This window comes from Taeniopygia guttata, chromosome Z, assembly GCF_048771995.1.
Source record: "Taeniopygia guttata chromosome Z, bTaeGut7.mat, whole genome shotgun sequence".
In the NCBI taxonomy this organism is placed as follows: domain Eukaryota; kingdom Metazoa; phylum Chordata; class Aves; order Passeriformes; family Estrildidae; genus Taeniopygia; species Taeniopygia guttata.
In genome coordinates, this window is record NC_133063.1 from 40,523,462 (window position 1) to 40,548,285 (window position 24,824).

Here is a 24,824-nt window from a genome sequence, read left to right on the forward strand (position 1 = left end):
TTAAATGTTTTAAACCTTATTGAAAGTTGTGTCTGGTTTTTTTTATTTTTTCTCAATATTAAAATTTAATTCAAGGTCAGTAAATAGCTTGGAAAAATGGAAGCAGACAGTGTAAGTTTGTAGCCTTTACTTAAAGGGATGGGGGAAGAAGAGGGAGGTAGAAAGTGAGGAAGAGAGTGGTTAGATAAACTACACGGTATGTCTAAAAAAATAATTGCTGTTGGTCTGATCCTAGGAGATTTGAGTTGGAAGGGACCCCAGAGATTATCCAGTTCCCCCTCCACGGACCAAGTCCCAGTCCAGTGCCACATGTGCTGTGTCATGGCTGTGCTTCCTCTCATTCCTGCTCCTGCTGCTCTCTTCCAGGTCTCCTACCTGGCCAACATCGTTCGCTATGGGGAAACACCAGAGTCTTCCTTCAATCAGTGGGCGTGGAGTTTGGTTTTGAGGCTGAAGCTGCACAGGAATGACCGTGGGGTGCAGCAGAGCGGGCTGGCTGTCCCCGTGTGTGACAGTGCACTGGACATGGCTGAGTCGGTCACGCTGCACCCCCTGCTCAAGGCTGTGAAGGCAAACGTCCCCATCGGCTGCTATCTGGCACTGGCAATGACCACCCTGGGACACAGGTGGGGGCTTTTTGGGTGTGTGCCTCGGCTGGATGGCCCTAGAGACTGAGCAGCCTCCCTAATGCTAAGCTGAGGGTTGTTAACAGCTTTGTGCCTGCTTAAAGGGCGTGTGATGCAAGGGGTTGAGCAGCTTGTTATCTCTCTTAGGAGGAGGAGCTGAGCATGGTCAGTCTGGAGAATGCTGTGAGGGGAATCTCATTAATGCAGACAAACATCTCAAATGCAGGTGTCCAGAGGATGGTGCTGGACTCTTTTCAGTGGTATCCAGTAAGCAATGGCCACAACTAAAACACAAGCAGTTTCACCTCAACATGGGGAAGAACTTCATCTTGCTGAGGATAGCAGAGCCCTGGAACCAGCTGCCCAAGGAAATCATGATTCTCCCTCTCTGGAGACATTCAAAACCCACCTGAACTTGTTCCTTTGTCTCCTGCTCTGAGTGACCCTGCCTTGGAAGTGTTTGGATTGGATAATCTCAAAGTCTTTTCCAACCCCAGCTTTCTGTGATTGTAGTTTCACAGAATCCCAGAATCATTTGGGTTGGAAAAGACCTCCAAGGTCATCAAGTCCAACCTGTGACAAATCCCCACCTTGTCACCCAGCCCAGAGCACTGAGTGCCACATCATTCCTTGGACACCTCCAGAGATGAGGAGTCCAACAACTCCATGGACACCCTGTTCCAGTGCTTAATAATCCTTTTTGTGAAGAAATTATTCCTGAATTCTTTCAAACAACATGCTATTTCCTTTATTTTGCTAGTAATACTTCTTTTGCTTCCTGCACTTTAGGATCCAGTCATAGGAAATTGTACTGAAACTGGGGGTTAACAGTAATTTCTCTGGACAGGAGTAACTTTGAACCACACTTACTGAAAAAGTTGTTCTAGAGGTAATTTCTTTTATTGGGGCAGTACTGCATTCAGAAAATAGTGAGAAGTCCACTCGCTCTGGGAATGGTGAATAAAGAGCATTATAAGAGCAGTGAACCTCTTAGCCATGACTGTGTTCCAACACAGTCTTTTCCAGTGCATCTAGCTGGTTTGTAGGTAAGGCTTTTGGATGTAATCCAATGTTCTTGTTTGAGGTACAGAGCCACACAGAATTTTATCAGTTCTCACCAAGAACTGTTTTTCCTGAGTCTGTGATCCCTTTGGTTATATGCTGTGCTATTCAAGATTTTCACTAACTTATTTTCTACATATAGTATTATGTTAATCTTTCAAGGAAAAAATATCTGGCCTTTCTTCTCCTTCCCCAAGGAAGGAGAATTATTATTGCTTCATAATCTTATCATTGCTTCATGATAAGATTATGCCATAGATACTTTAAAGCACTGGAGTAGTTTGAGCCTTGTATTAAGATGTTCTAGGTTGAGAGTGGAAATTTTTCTCTGACTTTGAGCATGAAATAAAAAACCAAAGAACCTCTTTTGTCTGTTCCCCTGCACCTTCTCTGTTTGGCCTTTGTCCCTTTTCCCTGGAGAGGGAGGCAAATTGTCCAAGTTAGGCAAGAGCAGTGAGTTTAAAGTGATAGAAACTTGATAAAGACTTGCATCTCTAGTGATTTTTGAAAAATGGGACACTAATCCCCAGAAGGGGATTTGTGAAGGAAGGTGATACTTAGTAAATATTTGAGAAGGAAATACTTGGGAAATCTCTCAGCTATTGAATGACTCCTACAGCTGAAGAAAAAGACTCTGTATTTAACTATTTGGATTTTCAAAGATCACGTGTAAAGTTATGAATGTATTTACATCTCATTTAATAAAAACTGAATCAACATATTGTCCCCCTTTCTGCTGATAGTGAATGTGTTTTTCATAAATTTTTTCGTTTTGTTTTCTGACAGCATCGAGAAGTTTTGTGCTGAAGGGATCCCTCTTTTGGGTGTACTAGTCCAGTCTAGACATCTGAGAACAGTAGTCCATGTGCTGGATAAAATTTTACCCTTGTTTTATTCTTGCCAGTATTACCTCTTGAAGAATGAACAGTAAGCATTATTTGTTCATAATATGTTCATTTAAAAATTTTGTACATTTGTTTACTTAATTTATTCATAGTTGCAGTAAAAGTTAATAATAATCTTCTGGTTTAGACGCCTAACAGTCACCCAGACAAATCCTGAGTGATATTTGGGTGCTGATGTAGATCAAGAACTGGTCCTGATGAACTGCCTTGAATTACAGGTTGGTGTGAAATGTTCATACTGTGCCTAGTGTATGGCAGAGCTGGACCAATTAAATCTGCATTGTGGTTGTGAATCAAAGCCTTTCAATATGTGTCTCACTGGTGCTGTTGAGCTGGTTTTAAATTTTCTAGAAGCACACTTTCTATTTAATATGCAGTAAAGGACATTTTAATTTTATTTGTTGACATCCCTAGGTTTTTATCTTATGTGGAACTGTTCCTTCACCTGGATAGTGGAGTCCCTCAAGGAGTGACCCAGCAGGTTACCCATAAAGTGACACAGCACTTGACAGGAGTGAACTACGGAGAAAATGTTAAGCTGCTCAGTAGTATGATACAGGTGAGAAGATTATTTAAAACAGAAAAGGGGGAGAGAGTGTTTAAAACCAAGCTTATTTGACTGAGTTAGTGTTAAAGGTTAGAAAGGGAACTGAACCTATCATTCAGTCAGAGTACCGTGTATCAAGCATTAGTAGTTGAGATTTGGTTTCTTAAAATGCTTCTGCTTAAACTTGTCTAAATCTGGCAATGTATGTGGCACTAACAACAATATTTACCTTTCAGACTTCTTGGACAACTAATTTTCCCATGCCAGGTTAAAACTGTTTAAAAAAGAAAATGTAAAATGCAGCACTCCTTTCTTTTCTGTCTTATTTGAGGAATGTAGCAGAGATATTAATATTTGCAAGTTCTGCTTTTCACCATTAATTTAGGACTCTGGAATGGAAAAAATGTTCTTGAGTTAGGGAGCAGTAGTGTTTTTTTAAGTGCAGAGAGGTCAAAACCCAAGGCTCTCTAACATTAGAGAGGGATAATGGAAAGAGAGCTACTCTGGGAAGGTCTGCAGCAGCTTGGACTTTGGAAGTAGGTGCTGTTTATGCGTTCAGGTGTCCTGCTTAAGGCTTCTGTGTCTGTTTTTGCTGATTGCACAAGGTCCTCTGCTCTCTAGGCTTCAGAATCTGCAGAAGTTTGGAAGCTGAAGATGACAAAGCTGTCCTCACTTGGATATAGAGAGAGTTGTTGTAAATGATTTAATTTAAGGATAGCCCCACAGCTTCAAGCAAGTGAACAGTTCTCCAATAAATTCTAAAGCTTTACTTAAAGCTGTGATCTGTTGACAATTTTACCCTTTAATTTGTCAGACTCACATTTTTCTAAGTGACCATCCAAATGGAGTGGGGCCAGCTGCAGTCCTGGAGTTCTGGGTGCAGGTCCTCACCAGCCAGCAGCTGTGGCACAGGGACCGGGCCACACTCTGCCTGCTGGATGACTTGTGCAAAGCTGCTTTTCAGTACAGCCAGGAGGACTGTGTGCAAAAACTGCTTTACCAGCAGCACAAGGTAAATAAATAGCTGTGGTGTTTTGGTGTTGCTGTTGGGTATAAATGGTCAGCTCATCTGTTGCACAGTTGGGTTTTGATGTGAATGTGTTTTCCTGAAGTACAGCAAGAATGACTGTGAAACCCTAGTATGGTTTGGGCTGGGAGGGACTTTACAGCCCATCCAGTTCCCCTGTCCAGGGACACCTTCTGCTATCCCAGGTTGCTCCAAGCCCTGTCCAAACTGTTTTTTAGCACTTCCAGGGATGAGGCAGTGACAGCTTCTCTGGACAGCCAGTCATGATGATGTGGGATGAGGTGATCTGATTTTATTATGAGTTGGTCAAGAAATTTTTTTTCTGAGTGGGTCAAGATTAATGAAATGCCTGATATTTTAATAATAATGATAATAATTACTACTATAACCAGTTTGGAACACAGTTTTCATTCTATTGTGGTTTATCTTCTTTACATTTCAAATCTTTGATGGAGTGTTTAGGACAGAAATGGAGTGCCCTCTCCTGAAAAAAAAACCAAATACAGTTTCTGCAACAGGATTTTTTCACTGAAATAGAAAGTCCAAGCAGGCATTTCAGTGGTTCCTGGCTGAGCTGAGGTTGGAAAGTAGCAACAGGAGGTGGAAAGGAACCTGGATAAAAATTAAGTGATCTACCTGTAGCTTCTAAATCACCTGGTCATGAAAAAAACCCAAATGTTTTCTGTTTCTGTGCAGAATGCTTTGGGCTATCACTGTGACAAGGGTATGCTGTCTTCACTGGTCAGCTGGATTGTGGCAGGCAATGTCACACCATCCTTTGTGGAGGGCAATGCCAACTCCTCTCAGGTGAGTGCCATGATGGCGTTTTGTGATGGGAAAAGCAACAAACTGATCTAGGGGACTTTTTTCTTGTGATAAAGTCCCAGTTTAGCCTAAGAGAATGCTATGGGTTTTTTGCACTATTGCACTAAAGGAACATGAATATTTTGCACAGGGAGAGTTTGACTAATCTGCATCCAAGAATTCATATAATAGGATTTATTAGTTAAATTTTCTTCTAATCTACTATTGTTTTTAATCTGTTTAACAAGACAAAATCTGTAAAGCCTGACTTTTCTTTCAGATCAGTCTTTATCTGACAAATATTTTGAATTCAAATTACTTTCTCTCTGCTTAAGTGAGCTCCTTACTCAAGAAAAAAGGAAAGAAAATCTCAGAGTACCCCAGACAGAGATGTGGAGTGCAGGTGGAAGACAGGAGGTCTTGTTTTACTGAGTTTGAGAAGGTTGTTTCCTCTCTGTTTTACTGAGTTTGAGAAGGTTGTTGAGCTCTCTGGGTGATTCTGTCTGCAGTTGTGTCTGCTTTTCCCCTTCTTTTTCAAAATTGCACAAAAGGGAAGTATAAAGAGCTTTTGTTGTTGAGATGTGATAGTGCTTTTTGCAGCTCTGCAATGAGAATCCGTCAAACACTTATTCCTCTTAAGAAATCATCAAGCTTCCTGATCCTGCCCCCTGCTGTTTTGTTGTTAATATTTTTGTCATTTCTGTGTTGTCCAGGTCTGGTTTGCATGGACGGTGTTAAATATGGAATCAATATTTGAAGAAGATTCACAGCTTCGGAGAGTTGTGGAGGGGGAGCTGGTTATCAATGCTTTAACTCCTGATCAAGCTTTGAAGGTGAGAGAACTGGTCATCTCTATTCATTAAAATTAGAGAGAACTGCTGGAGAAAAGTATTTCCTTGTATAATGTAGTTTTTCTCTTATGTACTACTTTCTTACCAGGGTAAATGTATAAATAATGCTTTACTTGGCTGTGCAGGAGAAGATATACTGCAGGGAAATTTTCATTGACATTTTAAGTGTATTTGAGTTCTTTTAGATTTACAAGCCACAATGGAAATACCTGATTTTACTATACCACTATTTAAAGAAAGCTAATTTGTGCTTTTGCATAATTTTCTGGGTCTTCTAAATGCCTCACAACCTTCAGTGGATTTAATCTATACCCCTGATATGGGGAGTGCTTATTTTTCAGGTGGGAAAATGTGTCTGTATTTCAAACAGATGATCTGAATTGTGCAGAAGACTGGCCTTTACTTTTCTCTGTTTTCTGAATTATTTTCCAAGGCTTTCAAAACTATTTAGATCTCTCCTTTAACAAGGCACTTAATCAGCTGTACTTCAGGCTACATTGCAGCCTTTTCCAGCTTCTTTGCCCAAATTCAGTTAGAAATTCTGGAGGGAAGCAAGTGGAAACCAAAGCTATCCATTCTCAAAGTGTAACTTTTGGCCCATCCTTCATCTCAGCTGTTTCAGTGTGTTTCAGTGAAGGAAGTGGCTCTGTGAAAATAGGTTTGCTTGGCCTGTGACAAGTACATGTCTTGCATCCTTGGAACTGGTCTGGAGAACGTTTGTTCTTTGCTTGTGTGTCTTGATTTATCTGGAAAAAAAAAGACTCTGGGCAGTGTGTGGAGAAGAGGTTTGGTGTATGGGATGAAGAAGTGCCAGGGTCTGCTCCCAGTCTTGGGAACTCAGAAAAGCCTCCCATTCCCCTGCTTCAGGTACAGTCCAGGGGAGCTTGGAGTGAGACTGTTTAATGATTTAGTGGGTCTGTGATGTTGCTAAGATGGGATGCTGCTACTCATAGTTTGCTTTGTTTTTGTTCTGCTTTTGCTTCTGTGTTCTTTCTTCACATTAGTTATACTTTGCATTTCAAATTTTCACTAGAGCTGTATTAAATGTAATCTGGAAAAAGCTAAAAGAAGCATGTTGGAGATCTAAACTGGGAACATCTACTTCTGTGAGGAAGAACAGTAATTAACTGTAATTAACACCAGGGCCCATATGTTGGCCTTGTGTCAGAGCCATCATGCTGGGGGTTTGTAAGCATCAGAGATGTAGGTCTGCTCTGCAGTATAACTGTGAGATGGGCAGCTCATTCTTCAAGGCCTGTAACAGATGTGTGACTGCTTCCAAAGTTTTTTCCTCTGTAATTACCAAGTGTTCACACTGTGTTAATCTGCTCAGTTAACCTGTGACAGCCTGTTACAGCACCACACTGTCTGGAAATGTTGTTTCTACAGAAAGCCCAGACCCAGCTGAAGCTGCCCATTGTCCCTTCCCTCCAGAGGCTCATGATTTACCGCTGGGCTCACCAGGCCCTTGCTACCCCTGCAGATCACCCTCTCATGCCACTAATCTGGCAGAAATTCTTCTTCCTGTACCTTCACCGACCAGGACCGCAGTATGGGTGAGTCTGACCTGCTCCAGCAGATTATCAATTGCTAATTAAGTGCACAGCAAGTGAGAGTCAGTGCATTACACTGACTGCTTCTGAAAGCAGTGGGTATCAGCAGCTTCTCTGGTGAGACAGTTTGTCTGCAGAGATGCTGATTTGACATTTGCAACAAGACTTAGTTATGCTTTATTGTCCATTTGTAGATTACCTGTAGATGGCTGTATTGGAAGACGCTTTTTTCAGAGTGGAGCTCATGTTAACTTGCTAAGTGAGATGAAGCAGCGGCTGACAGAGGTGGCAGACTTCCACCATGCTGCCAGTAAAGCACTGAGAGTGGAGAGTCCTGAGGGCAATGACAGGTCACCAGAGAAGACCAGCTGCTCACCTGATTACCTGACTTCACCTGAGCTGCATAAGGAACTCATCAGGTAAAAAAAGCCTGCCCAGTTCCACATTAATCAGTGCAACTGCCTAACTGCTACAGCAAGTCATAGCTGTGTGAGGAATGTAGGGGTGTTACCTTAGATGTACTGCAGGCACTTATTAAAACATAAGGTCATAGAATATTCAGGTTTGAAAAAGCCTTCCAAGATCAAGTCCAGCACTTAACTCAGCACTGTCAAGGCCACCACTAACCCATGTTCCCAGGTGCATAGCTGGGCTCAAATCCATTCTTCTATTTGCATTTGTTTAGTTTGAGAGAGGGCTGGTTTTACTACTAAAAATAAAGCATTGTTGATAGGCTTGTCATTCCCTTTAGGGGAAAAGCTTTGCTTTTTAATGAATGGTAGCCCCATGCTGGCAAAATATTTATTATTTAGGCATATCTACTCATATGTATATCACTAGCTATAAATGGAAACGGCTACTTGGTGTGTATATATGTTTGTCACAGACCAGGGCCTGAATTTATGTCTGAGTAAGATTACTTCATCAGGCATTACTTCATTACTTCATGTGGTCTTCAGCACATGGTTCAAGCACTTTGCTTAGTTAGCAACCCAGATGTGAGCTCTGCCAAGTGTGTTCTGTGCCATCTGAAAAATGGCAAATCTGCTTACCAAAACCTTGCCACAGGACTCACTTTTTATCTTGGAACAGGCTAAGGAGGAGAACACAGTCACTCACTGATACTCAGTTCGTGAATTCCCACTTTTGTGAGGAGTAGTAGCTCCTAAGAAATATCTATACCTCATGTTCACTGAACTGAAAAGGTATGTGGATATTGTGAGGAAATAGTTGAAAGGATTATTTGTAAAGAGTCCCTTGTTCAGGGGTCCTGGACATGTATAATCTGAGCTCCTGCTCAGGGTTCCCCTCAGCACTCAGTAGGTATTGTACAAACAAATGAGGGAGACCATAAATACCACTTGATAGTCTGTGAAAAATAATCCAGAGATGGTCACCGGGTGAACTTGATTCATATTTTCAGTCTTTCATTTCAAATAAGTTTCCTGCTCCAACAGAAAACCAGAGTGCTCTATGCCCAGATAAATCTTATACTCTGGAAGTTTAATCACCTGTCTAGTTTCCTACACAAGACAGAAATTATTAGTAGGGTTTATAGGGGCTGATTCTTGGAATTGGTGTACTTCCATTTTTTCACCAATGACACTTATGAAGGAAGCAGGAATTTGCTAGTGATATTTAATACCACAATGTGAAGATTTAATGGTGTTCTAGTGCTTCCTTGTCAGGAAGACTTGGGTGGTGTGACTATGAAAATGGTAGCAGTTGGTGGAATGATGTCAGCTGAAAAAAAAGGTGTATTTATGTTAAAGTTTTAACAAAGGAGGAAATGAGAATGAACTAGTAATGAATGGAACCCTGAAAAGAAAATATGTGACTTAATTCAGGCATGACTTTTTGGAGTAGGCACTGCAGAGAGATTCTGGAGTGAGAAGCTCAACTTGCTCACATGCATTCTGTTTATTCCATTGATCTTCTGAATTGGGTTGTGGTGGTAATTTCTGACATAAGAGATTATTCCAGTCCTGGGTTTTATGCTAGTTTGCATAAATGTTTTCCTTTTCAGAATTTGTCCTCTTACTCTTTGTTGCTACCCTTCATATTTTTCTAAGTGCCTCCTTTCCTCTATGGGTCTTTAACTTGGCAGTAAATGAGTGAAAATGCACCCAAAATATCTTTTTTTTTAACCATGCCACCTTGTAGCATTATTTGTTGCCCTAATTCTAACTTCAGAACAATCAAATTCACACTGATTTTTTCCCTTTTTTTCTTTTTCCTCCCCCTCAGGCTTTGTAATGTTTTAATTTTGTGGTTGGAAGATGAGACTTTCCAGAAAGGAGATACATACATTCCCTCTTTGCCAAAGCAGTATGATGCACATAGACTTGCTAAAGTCATGCAGAATCAACAGGTGGGTTGCTAATTACACTGAAAATCTGAAATTTAAAGTCCATTTGCTAAAATGAGTCTTTAATCAGTGAGAGAGAGAGTTGTGTTACTGGTTTTTAATACATATACAGCATGTATAATACCTTCATGGCTCTAACTTTTTCCCTAAAATCCTGTGCTATGCCAAACTTCCTTCCTTTATGTTTGAAAGGGAACTTAGATGTAGCTTCATTGCATATCTGTCATTTCTTGCAACACAATCCTTTTTCTATACTGCTCTGTAATTCTTTTTATGTTCTAAGTTAGTATTAGAGGATTATTTAAGTTGCAGCTTTAAATAACAAAAGACTGGAAGCCAAAACCTGCTTGTGTTGGTAGTCTGTAAAATGTCAGATTCAAATATAAGTTAGTGAGTGTGTATTATTCTGTTCTTGAATTATTCTTCTATTATTCTATTCTTCAAGCCTAAAGACTTACTTTGGAAGGGCATTTCCTTATGCTTGCTTTGCTTTCACTCCTCCGGTGTATATGACTGCTGGAAATGCAGCCTGTTTTAGTCTGGCTGCAGTTAATGATGCCATATTTTGGACTGTCTTGGTCTCTTTAATTCCCTTTTTAGGAGCAGGTTTTTAACAATACGTCTTTCCCTTTGTCTCTATGTATTAGCAATTATGCCATGTGTCAGGTTTCATCTCTAAATGTCAAAATGCTTTTCAGTAGATATGTATATATCTAATAAAAACAGCTCACTGTTTTTCTTCAGTTTAGTTTTTTTGCCCTAATAATAATAGATTTCCTGTGACTTAAAACTGCAGAGTATGTTTTTTATGTACTTATTTTAGTTTCACAGATATTAGGATGGGTGGACAGCACATGGTGCTGACCAAAATGGAGGATGACAATTTAATTCTTGTGTGCTTCAGGATCTGTGGATGGAGTATGTCAATGTGGAACTCATACACCATGAGTTTCAGGAAGCTCTAAACCTTTGGCTGCAGGTTCAGCTTGAATCACATCCAGCCTGTGCTTCTGCAGGGGAAACAGATTTCACTAACCCTTTGTCAGGTAAGAGATAAAAATAGTGTTAAGGAAACTGCACTTTAAAAAATTACTGGGATGTCAAAGCCCTGGTTTCTTTAGCAGCTTGATGATCCCTGTGAATAAAGATATTAATATGGTTTGTTTTCTGTGTGTACAATATTTTCCATAAAGTTGTCATGGTTTTCTCACTAAGATTTTCCTGTGAGAAGCTGATATTGATGCTTTTTGGCTTCAAGTTTGCCACGTCACAGAGCAGAGCTAGAGCATCATGGGAAAGCTCCCTGAAAGTTCCTCTGCATCCAGACATTTTCCCAAAATTTAGAGAAAGACAGGTGCAAGCAAAGGTAAAACCAGCTGTGCCTGAAGACATATTGTTTCTGGATTTTTTTAAGCTTAGTTTTCTTTGTTAGGCTTTTTTGGGTATTGTTTTTCCCCGTGCGTTTCCCCTGGAATTTTGGCATAGTGAAAGGGGTGCAGAAAGGATGACACTCATAGCTGTTGCATTAAGGATATGGAGAGATTGGATTTGGGGCTGATCCAAAGAAGAGGAAGGAGTGAGGGAACAGAATGGAACTGGAATAGTTTCATAGATGAATTTACACTGTTAGGACAAAGAAATGGAATGGAAATCAGCAGGAGGAGAGGGCTGACCCAGAGAGAGGCTGTACTCTGAGAAGGAATTGACACTGACAAGACTACAGGTTTAGGGAAAGGAAGATCAATTTTGCTCAGAATTTTGTCTGGGTGCCTGTGTCAGATGCAAAATAAATGGAGTGACAGGAAAACTGGAAGTTAGGCGTGTTTGGGGAAAACAAGAAAACCAGTGGGTCTTTTGATCCTAATATTTGTGTGATGGAAGAGCTGATCATGAAAATAAGCTGTGAGAAGTCAATATTTGAAAAAATAAAAATATTACTTGAGTGATTTTTTTTTAAAGAGGAAACCTGAGAAATATTTGCCTGCAGTTAAAAATGCTTCATGCAAAAAACCAAATCTTTTTCTTCAGTTTCTCCTAAACTTTTCTTATTGATCAAACTTGCTTCTGCTTTTTTTAAAAAATTTTTTTGTAGCCAAAGTGAGGATCATGAATAATTTGAAGAAGCTTGATACTCCCAAGCCCCCTCTGCCTCTGCAGATGATGAAAGCTCCTGTGCCAGTGATTTCCTCTGCCACTCTCGTGAGCCAGAAAGACGCGATCCAGCTCATGCGCAGGGACCTGAAGATCTTGCAGCAGCATGCAAAGTGAGTCATGTCTGTGCTTCTTGTGCCTCTCCAGTGTGTCCAGCAGTGCCTTAAAATTATCATGGAGTCACAGAATGGTTTGGGATGAGAGGCACCTTAAAGCTCATCCCATCCTACCCCTTGCCATGGGCAGGAACACCTTCCACTATCCCAGGTTGCTCCAAGCCCCATCCAACCTGGCCTTGGACACTTCCAGGGATGGAGCAGCCGCAGCTGCCCTGGTCACCCTGTGCCAGGGCTTCCCCACTCTCACAGGGAACAATTTCTTCCTAAAGACACCCTTCACAGTGTCCTCATTTGTGGTGTTAGCACAAGATTGTCAGTACTTGACTTCTGCTTCTTGTCCCATTCGTTTTCTCTTTCTTCTGGTCTATCAGGTTATTATTATACTTCTTCAGCTGACATAAGAGTGCATAAATCTTATCTAATGACTGAGATTACATCACATGGCATCTAACTTATTTTCTTTTATGGCATATTTCCTGATCTAAAGTCTCCTTTTAGGCTAGATTTGTTGACAATGAGTTATTTAACCCTGAGGTAGTAGTTGCAATGTGAAGCATCCAGGAGAGATATCTAGTTTCTGGTTCTCTTAGCTTTGTGAATGAAAGAGAGCTTCTGTTTTTAATACTCCAACTCAGATAATCCATCTGAATTATTTTCAATCACAGCTGGTTAATCTATAGCTGTTCTTACCTAATGTAGTAATTTAATAGCAATATTATGAACCAGAACAAAAGCTACTAAGCCCATGAGAGGCTGAGTCTGAACAATTACAGTATCAATTTATCAATTTTAGGTGGATTCTCTTTTTCCTCTTGTTTTTTTTTTTTTTTTTTTTTCCAGTTTTGACTAATCATCACACTCCAGCTTTTTTTTTTTTTTTTTTTTTTTTTGTCTCATGGAAAATTGCATTTCCTATAGAGATTATTCTGTTCAGTTTCCTTCCAGGTTTTCATACCTAGTAATTCAAAACACACATACTTGAGTAGTTTTGTTCTTATGAACCTGTTTTTTTTACTTTGAAGTGATGTTACTTTGAAGTTTTAGCTCAATTTCATTTAATAGCCTTTTATGTTTTCCAGGAAAGTGTCATGAGTCTTAGTGCAGCACATTAAAGAGCTCCTCTTTTATAAATTCTCAGCATTGCTGTTTTCAGGAAAGATTTTGGTAATTTTATTAATAAATGCCTTTCAGAACTGCAGCTCTCTGGGAGTCTCAGCATGTTGCTCTGAACAGTGAGATCCTGGACACGGTGCCTAAGCTGTATGTCAACAGGGAAGAGCAAATCACTCTCCACCTGGAGTGCCGGGGAACTTCAAACAAAGGCTGCCAGGGAGCAGCTCAGCTCACCATCCAGGTTAGAGGCATGGCATCACCTCTGTTTTGGGGCTGGTGAACGTAGAGGATGAGTGTGAAATGGCTGAATTATTACAAAAGTAATAAATCCACGCACATATTAGTGATCTAAAACACCTCATGTATAATGCTCTGTTGGAATCTGTGGGTATTGATGATTCCGAGATTGTAGAAAGTCTCTGTCTTTCTGCCCTGTTGCCAAAGAAGAAGCCATAATTTGTCTGTGCTGTTTTCAAGGTTGTTTATTCTTGCTTATCTCTAACATGTTCTGCTGCCCTGCCGCAGGTCTGTCCTGCAGGGCAGCGTGTGGGGCTCTGCCCCCAGTGGGATGTTACAAACATGATATACCAGAAACTACGTGTGCTATATTTACAATAATGTGCCAATATCTATCACCTATGTTGAACAGCGTGTCCCCAGCCTAAACCAATAGAAAAATGCCAACACTACAGTGAAACATGGAGGGCATGAAGAAGGAGAAAAAGGACAAAACACACCCAATTTCCTCCATCTTGTCCCCTCTGAACCCCTAATCTAGAATCCTAAAATTTTACTTTTGCACCCGTGCCACACTTAATTATTATTCATATCAAACACTCAGAGCTTGTAATTCATCCTGTAAGATTGAAAACTCTTCCATGGACAGAGATCACAGACAGTGTTTCTCGGGGCTCTGTACAGGGGGGTTCCTGACCCCTGCCAGGGTCCCAGACCTGCCAGGGCAGCCCGAGGGAAGCCCTGGATTCCCACAATGCTCAAAAGGAGAAGCAGATCAACAGCTGAAGAGGAAGTTGTTGCATAATTTGTTTCGCTTATGGCATCCATCCTAAACTGCTTCCCAGTGTATGGATGTGGGAATTTGCTTGCTGATAGGAACAGAAACATGAAAATGTTTATGGAAATAGTGCCATGTTGCCTAGTGAATTAATTTTTTGATTCCCTCTAAGTTTCAGTCCCTGTAGATTAAAAGCCTGAGATAAAAGACATGAATTCTATTAGTGTGTGTGATAATTAATTAGGAACATGCCCAAGAATGTGTGCTTGGGCGCAATGTACTGAATCTGATGAAAGCTCTCAGGGGTAAGCCATCCAAATTTAGAGCCCTTTGACTGGACTCTGCTTCGTTTTTGGAAACAACTGCAACATGGAAGAGTTCTAGCAAAATTGTGTTAATTCTGCAATGAATGTGTGTCTTTTTGTCATTTAGTTTGAAGGGAAGCACAAAAATGAAGCAGTGAGCCAGCAGCTTCATGCTTTGCGTAAAGAAGTGAGACAGCTGCAGGCAGAAGCCATGAAGCCACCTTCCCTGGGTGTTGTGGAAGCAGCTGTACACGTGGAGAATTTCATAACGTAGGTTGTTCAGATGCTGTTCTGGGAAGTGATGTTTGTGCTACCATTTTGGTGTGTTAGAGTTAAAATGTGGAACCTGTTCATGTATTTTTCATCATGCTCATTAGCTTGGACCAACAACAGAGTTGGAATCCTGAGACCTGTGTGTTTGTGGCACAGTAATTATTATCAGAGGGTCTCTCAGGCTCAACAGGGCACACACTATTGTGTTGTAATTCTGTTTGTTTTCTACTTCTTTTTATTGTTCTGTGCATTATAATAGCCCTCCTAATCCTGTAAAAGGACACTGAGTAATGACAAGGATGCTGTGCTAAACTTTAGGAAGTGGCAGACTTGTACCACAGCTGTCTCAGCCATAAGCTAAATTATATGAGTTGAATATGTCTCTCTATAGGTTTTTCTTTGTTATAGTGCAGGACATAAATCTTTAATAATGTGCTAAAATTTGAAGTAGTTTTTTAAAAAGTGAAACAAAATTGTGCAGTGGAAGCAGGCTAGATAATACTACTTTTTTTTGAGGGGGGGTATGAATAAAATGGGGTTGTCCAAGGCCCTCGTCCTTACTTTTACAGTTCATCCCAGAGGTCCACTTTAGCAACTTCATCCTCAATCTTCCAGATTTCTGCTGGGATTCTCTTAGTGTAGCTGGTTTGCTATAAAGTGTAATGATTGTACAAGTAAAAGATTTATGTACTACTTCTGCTTGTTCATTCTTGATCGTTAATCTGAAAAATTCTGTACTTGAGCTAGTTCTTGGGATTTACATCTGTGGAATTGCATCTTCTTCACCTGTTTTAATTCAGATTTAGTGAAGACAGGGGTATGGTCTCAATGAAACATTTACTTGGCAATGCACAAGAGAAGATTGATTCTGTTTTAATTCTTTTATTATTGAGCCTGTGAAATAAAATGGGGTAGTTTTTCTTGTAGTACAAAGTCCGTTGAGATGCCATCAGGATATGAGGAGTACCTGATTTAAGGGAGAAATAATCCATTGGAACTGTCCTTTGGAAATCCTTCAGCATTCACTTTCTGACTCTGATAATGGGCACTTTCTAAGTTTGGAAGTACCCATTTCAGGCAACAAAATTACATGAGCTAAATCTGTGTCTTTTCAGACTGATTATGAGAAGGAGGGATACTCAGAGAGTATCGCAAATACTCATCTCAAGGCTATATATTGGCAAAAAACCTTTCTTTATAGTCATAGGTTATTCTCTGTATGTAAATTAAATTTGCCTTTTAACTTATTTTTTTTAGGGCCCTGATAAATATCTACAAGGTGCAGCCTATGCCTGCAATCAAGAAAGTTGGAATTGGTTTGTTTTTTACATTGGTAGAATATGTGTGTGATGAAACTCAACGTAATCCTCCCACAAGACAGTTCTTCACATCCTGCATAGAGATTCTGGGCCAAGTGAGTTTATTTTTTGAATATCAAAATATTTTCTGAATTTTTAAAATGTGATTTTTGATGCTTATTCCAACTTCACTGCTGTTAATGTGGCGGGGGTTGTGGTCCTAAACAAGTTACAAGCCTTAAAGTTAATTTCTAAGCTTCTATCCCATTTTGTTTTCCACTAATTGTGTAATGTAAAGTCTTTAGGAGAGTTGAAGCTTGCATTTAAGCAAAATAAAAACTGTTTCTCTGAGGTGCCTCTGCTTAGTGTTAATTAATTGTCATTATGTTAGTTAAATGCTGGAGTTCTGGGCAGGTAACTAAGGTTTGGATACTTTCTGTTCAAAAAAGTGTGTTTCAGCATAGACTTTCTTTTACCTGTCGCTTTCTGTTTGATGCACATTTTGTCAGGCTCTGTATTTAGACACCTTTCTTCTGCAGCTTTGCAGTGTTCTTTGTGTAGTGAGTTATATCAGAAGTTTCCTGGTAGAGAAGACAAGTGTGTGGTGGTGGTGGTAATGTTTGCTCTGTTTGTCCTCTGAGAAAAATCATTAGTCTCTGCTTTGGGTCTTTTATCTTAGATACAGCTTATTTTAATGTGCAGCTGTCTTTGAGCACCTCTAACAGCTGAAGTACTGAGAAGTTCTTCACAGCTTTAATTCTGTTAAATTTGTTCTATTATGAAGCAGGGCTGGTTAAATCAGGATTCATTTTCTTACGCTATTCCATCAGAAAAAGTGATATTTCTGGGTATTTTTAGACAACATATGCTATCACAAATGTTTGTCTAAAGTGAGCTAGGAAGACATGTTTGTTCTGTGTTATATCTTGTGGAATAACAGCATTTAGTTGATGTTAATCTTACAATTTCAGTCTCTTGTTTTTGAGAAAAACTTCCCTTTTTATAAAAGGACCAAAACTGTGGGTGTCTCAACCAGCTTAAGAGGTGTATTTTACAGTTGACTGATATATGGCTGTTATGTTTTCCACCATTCCCACTTCTCTCAGGTGTTCATCAGTGGGACCAAATCAGAGTGCAAACATCTGCTCCAGACGATTCTGCAGAATCGGAGGCTCTGTACTCTCCTTTCTCCTTACTTCACTCCTGGAGCCTCTCCCAGTGAATTTGTGACCTTATACAAAAAAGTTGTGGCCTTTCTGAGTGAAGATAACAGCGATGTTGTCTTCATGCTGCTGACAAAGGTGAAGTCTGGTCTGTGGGTGTTCTTTGCATAAAGACCATGTCCTTAAGCTAAAGGGGAAAGAGGTGCAAATCTGGTACTTCAAAATAGCATTGACAGGTTCTGTAGAGCTGTGTCGGTCATATTGAATGGTAAGTGTTACATTTAAGCTCAAGAAGCTCAAGAGGGGCTGGAGTCAAAAGCAAATAGCTCAAGAAGCCTTTTCTAGCCCAGATAGTATCACTTACGTGCTTCCCAAGGCTTCCACTGCTGAAATTAAAACCATCTCTTGATTTCTTCTGCCTGGTGTCTGCAAAGGCATTCGTTAAAATAGCCAGTGAATGCCAGGTATCTAACAATCAAAAAAAATTTGGGATAGTGTCTGTTTGGCACCTGTATCCTTCCTGCCTATCTTAAAACAGAGTAAGGTAATAGCAAGATGTGATTTGCACATCTCCTGTTACTACTGATACTGCCAGTGGAGAAATTAGTGTAACACATGGCCTTTGATTCTGCTCTGATTCTCCTCTTCAGTTACAGGGAGACAGCTAAAAGCCCAGGCAGTCTGTCCTGGGCAGGACTCCGAGCTATCCATGGTGGCAGTGGTCAGTATTGTCCCTGCTGACCAAGGTCCGAGCAGGTGCTCAAGGGCTACAAAAGCTTTGCTCCTCCACCTGAAAATGTAGGGACTGTGGGCATCAGTCCAGTTTAATGGTTGAGTGGAAACATGAGACACATCTTTGAATCTGAGCCCCTTGCCCAAGGGCTGTTCCACAGATCTGGAGACTTCTGCAGTATGCTAAATCGTAGACTTTGGAGGGTTAAGTTTGGAGTTTGGGCTAACAAGATGCAAATTCATGATGTTTTTCTTAGATTCATAAAAACGTCATGATTTAATTTCCCTGGTGACTTCTCCTTCCTGCCAGAGGTGTTGTGTCTTTTGAATCTCCTGCTCACAAATGCTCCCTGTGCTCTGTTGTAGTTTGACCTGACCCAGTGGTTGAGCGTGGCCAAGCCGCCTCTCTCGGAGCGCACCCAGCTCCTGGAGTCCATTCATTTGGCTCTCAGTGCATGTGGCCTGGAACCTGAAGAAGATATTTTGATGCCATTTAATATCTTCTGCAAGCATTGGACTAACCTTCTCCAGTATCAGTTCCCTGACCACTACAGTGATTTCTTAAGATTGTTCGTGCAAAGTGAGTTCTGAGGTGATGCATGCTGAGCCCTTGTGCAGAGCCCTTCTGGCTTCAAAATACGAACTCTGTGCAGTAGAGTTAAACTGCAGAATGATTTACATTTCCTTAGGTTTCTGCCTAGGGCATTTTTACATGCCTTGCTATGTAATGTGGTTTTTTTAGACATATTGTAGCTCTTCTGTGGGTCAAGGCACACACATCAGTGACAACAGATTTTTCAGTACATGTAACCGGAGAAGGATGGAGGAGAGTCTTCTGTTAATGGAAGCAGCTATTAATGATAGTTATGCCATGGTCTGTAATGCAGAACCCTTGTTTTTGATTACCCTTCAGTGTCAGGTGGACAGCTGGAATTAGGAAGATGTGTAACTGATGCTGAAATCTGCTGAAAATGTCCTGGTTGATGTTTGATGCCACCATATTCTGATGTGCCCCTCAAATAAGAACTAAAGCACGTCTCTTTGTCAAACCATACCTGCTGAGGGAGCAGCTGTCTATTAGTGGGTATTTGCAGTCAGGGATGTACAAAGTGCCTGGGGAGCTCTCTAAGAAGAGAAACATGTAGATTCTAAAAATAACTGTAGATTACATTTGCAAACTAGAGATAATCTCTCACCCTTAAACTTGGGACTTTCAAACTCCAACTTCACCTAATTTTTCATGTAGCAGGGAGCTCTAATTTCAATATTTTTTGACTTTTTTGGAGAAAGGGACTAACATCTTTCTGGCTTTCACAAATGCATTCCCTTCTTTCTCCTAAGGCTCATCAGAACAGCTTCTAAGCCCTGACTGTTGGAAGGCATCCCTTCAAGCTTTGAGGTGTGATTCAGCAGCGGCTGAGCAGGGCAGTTTCAAGAAAAGTGATTCTGCTGAAGGTCCTGTAATGAGGGATGCTGCAAAAACTTTGCTCTCCATAGAACAGGTGGGTGCCTTTTGCGCTTATTTACGTTTTTCAGGTGAAATAAATGCCCTCCAGTGACAGATAACACTGCTGTGCAGCCTTTCTGCAGCTATTAATAGCTTCCTCTTTTTACAGGTCAGAGAGACAATAGAGTGGCTTTCTACATCCTTCTGCAAACTCCGACTGTCCTCAGTGGACTTCAGGACTTTTGGCCTGTTTTCAAAATGGACTCCTTATGTGGCTGAAGTGAAGACATTTCTGGAGTATCTCATTAAACAACTGATTGATACTGAAGTTGCTAATTTAGCCCAAGAGCCTGTTGGCAGCAGCAGAATTTTAGCAGGTAATGTGTCTTTAAATTACATAGGAACAGACCTGATTGCTCTAATTCCCTCTGTTAAGGGCCACTTAAATATACAGTAAAATCTTCTTAATTTGCATTTGAGAAATAATGATAATATTAAAGTACAGACCATGGCCATAATCTGTGAGGAAGCTTAATATTTGAGCTTGCTTCAGAATTATTTTATGAGATGATTGTACTTTCTTAAGAAAAATAGTCTTTTGCACTGAGCAGAGGTTTGGAAGGAGACAGTACTGGATTTCATCATGCATGATTTAAATTTGAAAAAAGTTGGCTTTTACTTTTTTTACTTTTTTTAAACTAATTTTAGTTTAAATATTAATTAACACATTTTAATATGTGCAGGTTTAAAGTGTGAATTGTTATTGCCCCCATAATCTCTGGTGTGTTATTAAAGCTGTACTAGTAAAACATCTTAACAATGAAAAATACTATGATGGTTGTTAAAACAGCCCTTTTGTTAACTTGAGTTATTATTAAGCATATTGTATTTTAAAATTTTATTTGACCAGAAAGGGCTGGTTGAATGGTTGGACTCAATGACCTTAGAGGTCTTTTCCAGCCTTTATTATTTTATAATTCTGTGAATGTTAGAATGAGAAAAGACACTATATGCAAATTTAGGAAAGTGTAATATGTTCACTGTTTTTGATTTGAAGGAAAAAAGTAACTTTGTTTTGTTTCCTTTTAGCAATACAGTCCTTGTACTCAGTCATTGCTGGACTCTTTAAACCATGGATACTGGTGTTGGAGAAGGAAGATTCAAGGTATATGTTGCACTTTAAAATTAAATTAATTTTTACTAAAGTAGAGACTTTAGTCCTGTAAGAATGGCTTTCATTATTACCTGGTTTTTAATAATTTGTGACTGTCTTGCCTTCCATTTAAATAGCTCTCATTTTGTAATTTCCTCAATAATTACAAAACTAATTCATGACCTCTATAAAGTTTTCCAAGTTTTGGATAGAATAACTATTTTAGATATGAGAAAGATCTTATAATAATGTGAGAAAGGCGTGATTACTTGAAGGGTTTCACTCAGTTTTAAAAACACTAAAACTTGAATTCCGGATTCCCATTTTTTTAGCTTCCGTAATATCTATAATGCCTGTTTAAAAGAAAACAAAAAAACCAAACAAATCAACCCCAAATACCAGTGGTATGTAAAGAAACTTTAGGCCACTGTGGTGATCTATGGCCTTGTGTACCTCTGTCTTCTGGTGGATGATTCACTTTAAATGCTTCTACACATTTAAATTTTGTTTTCCTTTAAAATGAAAAGCTTTTGGAGTTTGAGTGCAGCCTTAGCACTGAAGTTAGAAGGTTGTTTGCAGTTGGTGAATAACATAATTGAGAAACTGTTGTTTAAATTCTGTTATGAAATATCAAAACAAACAAGTAATTTCTGGTTACTCAGTGGATCTTCAGTGGGATAGTGAACAATGCAGCTCTTCTAAGGAAGAAGAGGAGGGTCCCAAAAAGTTGAAATTGGGAAGACTGCTGATACCTGTGCTTCACTGCTTTAGAGTATTTAAATTGAAAATACTTATGCTCAGGTAGCTGAACACTGAAATTGGTGTTGTGCTTCTTTTCAGCAGCCAGCCTTGCTACCCTTGGCTGGAGAGTGACACTCCTGTAGCCTCCACCATGGTCTGTCTTTTTGCAGATTGCATCAAGCTTTTGCATGAGAGCTTCAAAGGTGAGCATGAAATCCTAAGCCTCCCCACTTATTGATTTGGAGGAAAAAATACTTTAGTGTGTTTTTGTTTTTTTTTTTTTTAGTGTAATTTACAGGTTTTTAATCTTCAAAAATAGACTTCCTTCTGAAATCAAGATTTATCTGATTTTTTTTCTGTTGTTAATTCAGCCATTTCCTTTGATTCTAGAAAAGCTGTTGCCAAGCCACCATGGGGCTCTCTGGTTACACCTAATGCATTACTGTGAGTGTTGCACAGCCCCCAAAATGCCAGAGTTTATTCTCTATGCTTTCCACACTGAGTTCAGGAGGCTGCCATGGAAGGAAATGCATCCAGACCAGATGCTTATGGAAGAATTCTTTAAAGTGAGTTTATGGCATCTGTTGAATTGGGTTCCTAGTCAGTGCTGCCCTTGAAAATAGCTGGAGAGCAGGAGACAGTTCCATTAACAAGTAGGCTTTTAAAGTTTGTTTTTAGCATTCACAGCTGCTCAATTTGTGATGGATTTTTATGAAGGAGTGCTTTTCAGTCATAGACAAAGTTGAGGGGAGCTGTACAGCTCCCTCTTTTTTGATCTGCTGGAGTGTCTCATTTATTACATATGTGTGTAATATTTTTAGTTAGATTTAGTATTTTTGGCATTGTTTACTATGTTGTTCTCACTTCAAGTTGTCTGAGACAAGGTAAAGCTGCAAGAGAAAGAATGAAATGATAGAGAAAAGATATTTGTCTACTCCTCTGCTGACCTAAAATGCTGCTGTAGTTTTACAGTTGGCTAAGGAACTGAAAAGTATAAAAGTACTTATGTCTTACATAATTTTATGCACATGTCTTTTTCCCTTTCTCCTTCCTAGATTGAAAGAGGGAGCCCCAAGAGTTGTTTCTTGTTCTTGGGTTATGTTTTATGTGAAGTAAACTGGGTCAGTGTCCTCTCTGATGCCTGGAATCCCAACCCTCACCCTCACACTCACAGCATGATTGTGTGTTTGCTGTATATGATGGTCCTGTTGGCAAAGGAGGAACAGCTTATAGGCGAAGAGGTAATTTTTGTGACGGGTCATACCCATCTCTTGAAAGAAAAGTAATCCTTTACTAGAAAGGACACAAGGTGTTGTGACTAAATCCATTTTATTGCTTCTGGAGGAGTCTTCAGAGGGTCTTGATCATCGTCAAGAAGTCCCATTTCACATCTGTCAGCTTTCTTCCACTTGCAGAATCTTCTGCTCTCCATTTTCTCTGAAATGAATGCTGCACAAGATGCTGCACCAAGATGTCACCAGCAGCCTTTGACCATTGTTATATTTCAGTTTAGGAAAATTACCAGAGTTCACATGCTTTGACCTTGAATGTGTTTGCTTATCATAAACTTCTCAAGCTTCAGAAGATAGCTGTTTGCACATTCTTGAGTCAGCCTCAGGAATTCCCTCCTTCCCTCCAGCAGTTAAACTGACCTGCTGTCAGGAGGTTTTTGCCTCCCAGTGACACCTTGATTTGAATCTCAAACTTTCTCAGCCCTGTGTTCCAGGACATGAGCAACCTGAGTAGTACTTGTACCAGTGTCATGTTCCTGTAGAAGTAGTGTAATTTGGGTTAGTTCTGGATTGTCACCACAATTCCAGTATTTGTTCATTCTAAAACCTGCGGAAACATAGAATAGGATATAGAATATTCTTAGCTGGAAGTGATCATCCAGTCCAGCTCCTGTCCCTGCACAGACACCCCAACAATCCCACCTTGGGCATCCATGGTAGTGCTGTCCAAAGGCTCCTGGAGCTCTGGCAGTCTCGGGGCCAGGCCCATTCCCTGGGGAGCCTGGGCAATGCCCAGCACTCACTGGTGGAAGAACCTTTACCTGGTATCTAGTCTAAACTTCTAACAAAGCTCCATACCACTTGGGGTTTCTCTGTGTCCAGGGGCCTCTTTTTCATTGCAGATGTTTAAGAATAGCTGGGAGCTGCCTGTAGACAGAGAGACTTTTACATCTGCTGACTTGCACTGAATGTGTGAGCTGTGAGGCTGCTGTGCTGTTCAGGGTTGTACTTAGGAGAATAACAGCATGAGGAGTCCCCAGGTTGGTGGATGATTCACTAAATGGAAAATGAGCGAGACAAATTCTCCTGTGAACTTACATTAATGCATTTTCACAAATAATATTCTAATGCCTGTTTTAAACTTGTACTGAAGTGATGTTAACTTGAAGGGTCTCCATATCTTTCTAGCTGTCTTTACATGTTTATATATCAAGTAATTTTTCACTGACTTTTGTTAGAGCTGCTGCAACAGGCTGATACAGTTCTACAAGTGCTAGAAATTAAGTACTTGTGTTAGCTTACTGCTTGAATAAGGAAGTGCTTTTCAGACAGACTCCCTAAGGTCATCTCTTTCTGTGGGTTTTCATCTCCGTCTCCTTCAAATTCTCTGAAGCTAGAGCTTCCTTCCAATATTGAGTACTGTGAGTATGAATTGAAAACTGCAAAGAAGGTGCAGCTTAAACTGATGTCTTTAAATCTGCAGGAATCTCCACTCATAAATCTTCTTGGACAGACCAGCTCCCTTCCTTGGCAGCTTGTGGGCATTTCATCTTATGAAAGCATCATCAGCTACTGCAACAGTCACTACCCTCCCTCTGTTATCCTTGCTAAGGATGCTGGAGCTGAACTGATCGTGAAGCTACTGAAAATGTCAGCAGGCTTTGGAGCATCTTCAGATAGTCACATCCACCTTGTGAGTTAAACTAGTTTTGAACTGTTCTTGGTTTTTGTGAAGTTCTGCTTGTGTATATTACAGAATATGGAAAGAGTTCTAGGTGTGATTGCTCTTTTTTAATATTTTTTTGTCCCTAATTGATTTTAATTTTGTTTGATAGGATGCAACACTGAAGTGCCGAGTTTACATTCGCCAGGTGGTTCAGTTCCTCAGCACCTTAGAACAAAGTGGAAAGATAACCCTTGCAGTATTGGAACAAGAAATGGCCAAGTTGCTAGATGATGTAGTCATCTTTAATCCCCCAGGTTTGTGTTGAGGAAATGGCAAATTACTTTAAAGCTGTCAAAATCCTTTATTCCACTGAGTGGATTGATAAACATCTGTGATGATTTAATTACTTGCATTGGTGTCACGTCTCCCTTATGGGCAGCAGGGCAAAAATATTAATCTCGCCCTGCAGAGCTGTCAAGAGTGACAGAAGCAACATTAAAAACAGGGGTTAAGTTTGTGAGTAAAACTGGCTGACATGCAGGAGCTTAAGCAATTAGTTTCTTAGTCATCTGGTGGTTTGGGGTTTTTTCTAATTTTTATTTTACTTGTCATTTACCTCTTTTTTAAAGGGACGAAGGGCACGAATCCATTCTCCTGGTCCTGAGGGTTTACA

The 24,824-nt window shown here is 40.1% G+C and overlaps 1 protein-coding gene across 10 annotated transcripts in view; it reads left to right on the forward strand.

Annotated features, from left to right (window-relative positions):
- Positions 1-24,824, forward strand: part of EPG5 (ectopic P-granules 5 autophagy tethering factor) — a 103,600-nt gene that overhangs the window by 22,997 nt on the left and 55,779 nt on the right. For 8 of the 10 annotated variants that reach the window (XR_012053251.1, XR_012053252.1, XM_072922758.1 and 5 more), the window contains exons 16-39: positions 367-626; positions 2,475-2,615; positions 3,008-3,152; positions 3,955-4,152; positions 4,864-4,974; positions 5,685-5,804; positions 7,212-7,378; positions 7,570-7,794; positions 9,623-9,746; positions 10,648-10,789; positions 11,836-12,007; positions 13,205-13,367; positions 14,574-14,716; positions 15,977-16,133; positions 17,124-17,318; positions 18,279-18,492; positions 19,254-19,414; positions 19,529-19,736; positions 20,449-20,524; positions 21,353-21,456; positions 21,644-21,819; positions 22,309-22,494; positions 23,969-24,178; positions 24,321-24,465. Coding sequence is in view for 8 of the 10 variants with exons in the window: in XM_072922758.1 (XP_072778859.1) it covers positions 367-626; positions 2,475-2,615; positions 3,008-3,152; positions 3,955-4,152; positions 4,864-4,974; positions 5,685-5,804; positions 7,212-7,378; positions 7,570-7,794; positions 9,623-9,746; positions 10,648-10,789; positions 11,836-12,007; positions 13,205-13,367; positions 14,574-14,716; positions 15,977-16,133; positions 17,124-17,318; positions 18,279-18,492; positions 19,254-19,414; positions 19,529-19,736; positions 20,449-20,524; positions 21,353-21,456; positions 21,644-21,819; positions 22,309-22,494; positions 23,969-24,178; positions 24,321-24,465 (3,943 nt within the window). In the remaining 2 variants the exon portion in view is untranslated. The remainder of the gene's footprint in view (positions 1-366; positions 627-2,474; positions 2,616-3,007; positions 3,153-3,954; positions 4,153-4,863; positions 4,975-5,684; positions 5,805-7,211; positions 7,379-7,569; positions 7,795-9,622; positions 9,747-10,647; positions 10,790-11,835; positions 12,008-13,204; positions 13,368-14,573; positions 14,717-15,976; positions 16,134-17,123; positions 17,319-18,278; positions 18,493-19,253; positions 19,415-19,528; positions 19,737-20,448; positions 20,525-21,352; positions 21,457-21,643; positions 21,820-22,308; positions 22,495-23,968; positions 24,179-24,320; positions 24,466-24,824) is intronic. The other 2 variants (XM_072922760.1, XM_072922761.1) reach the window with 1 other exon arrangement.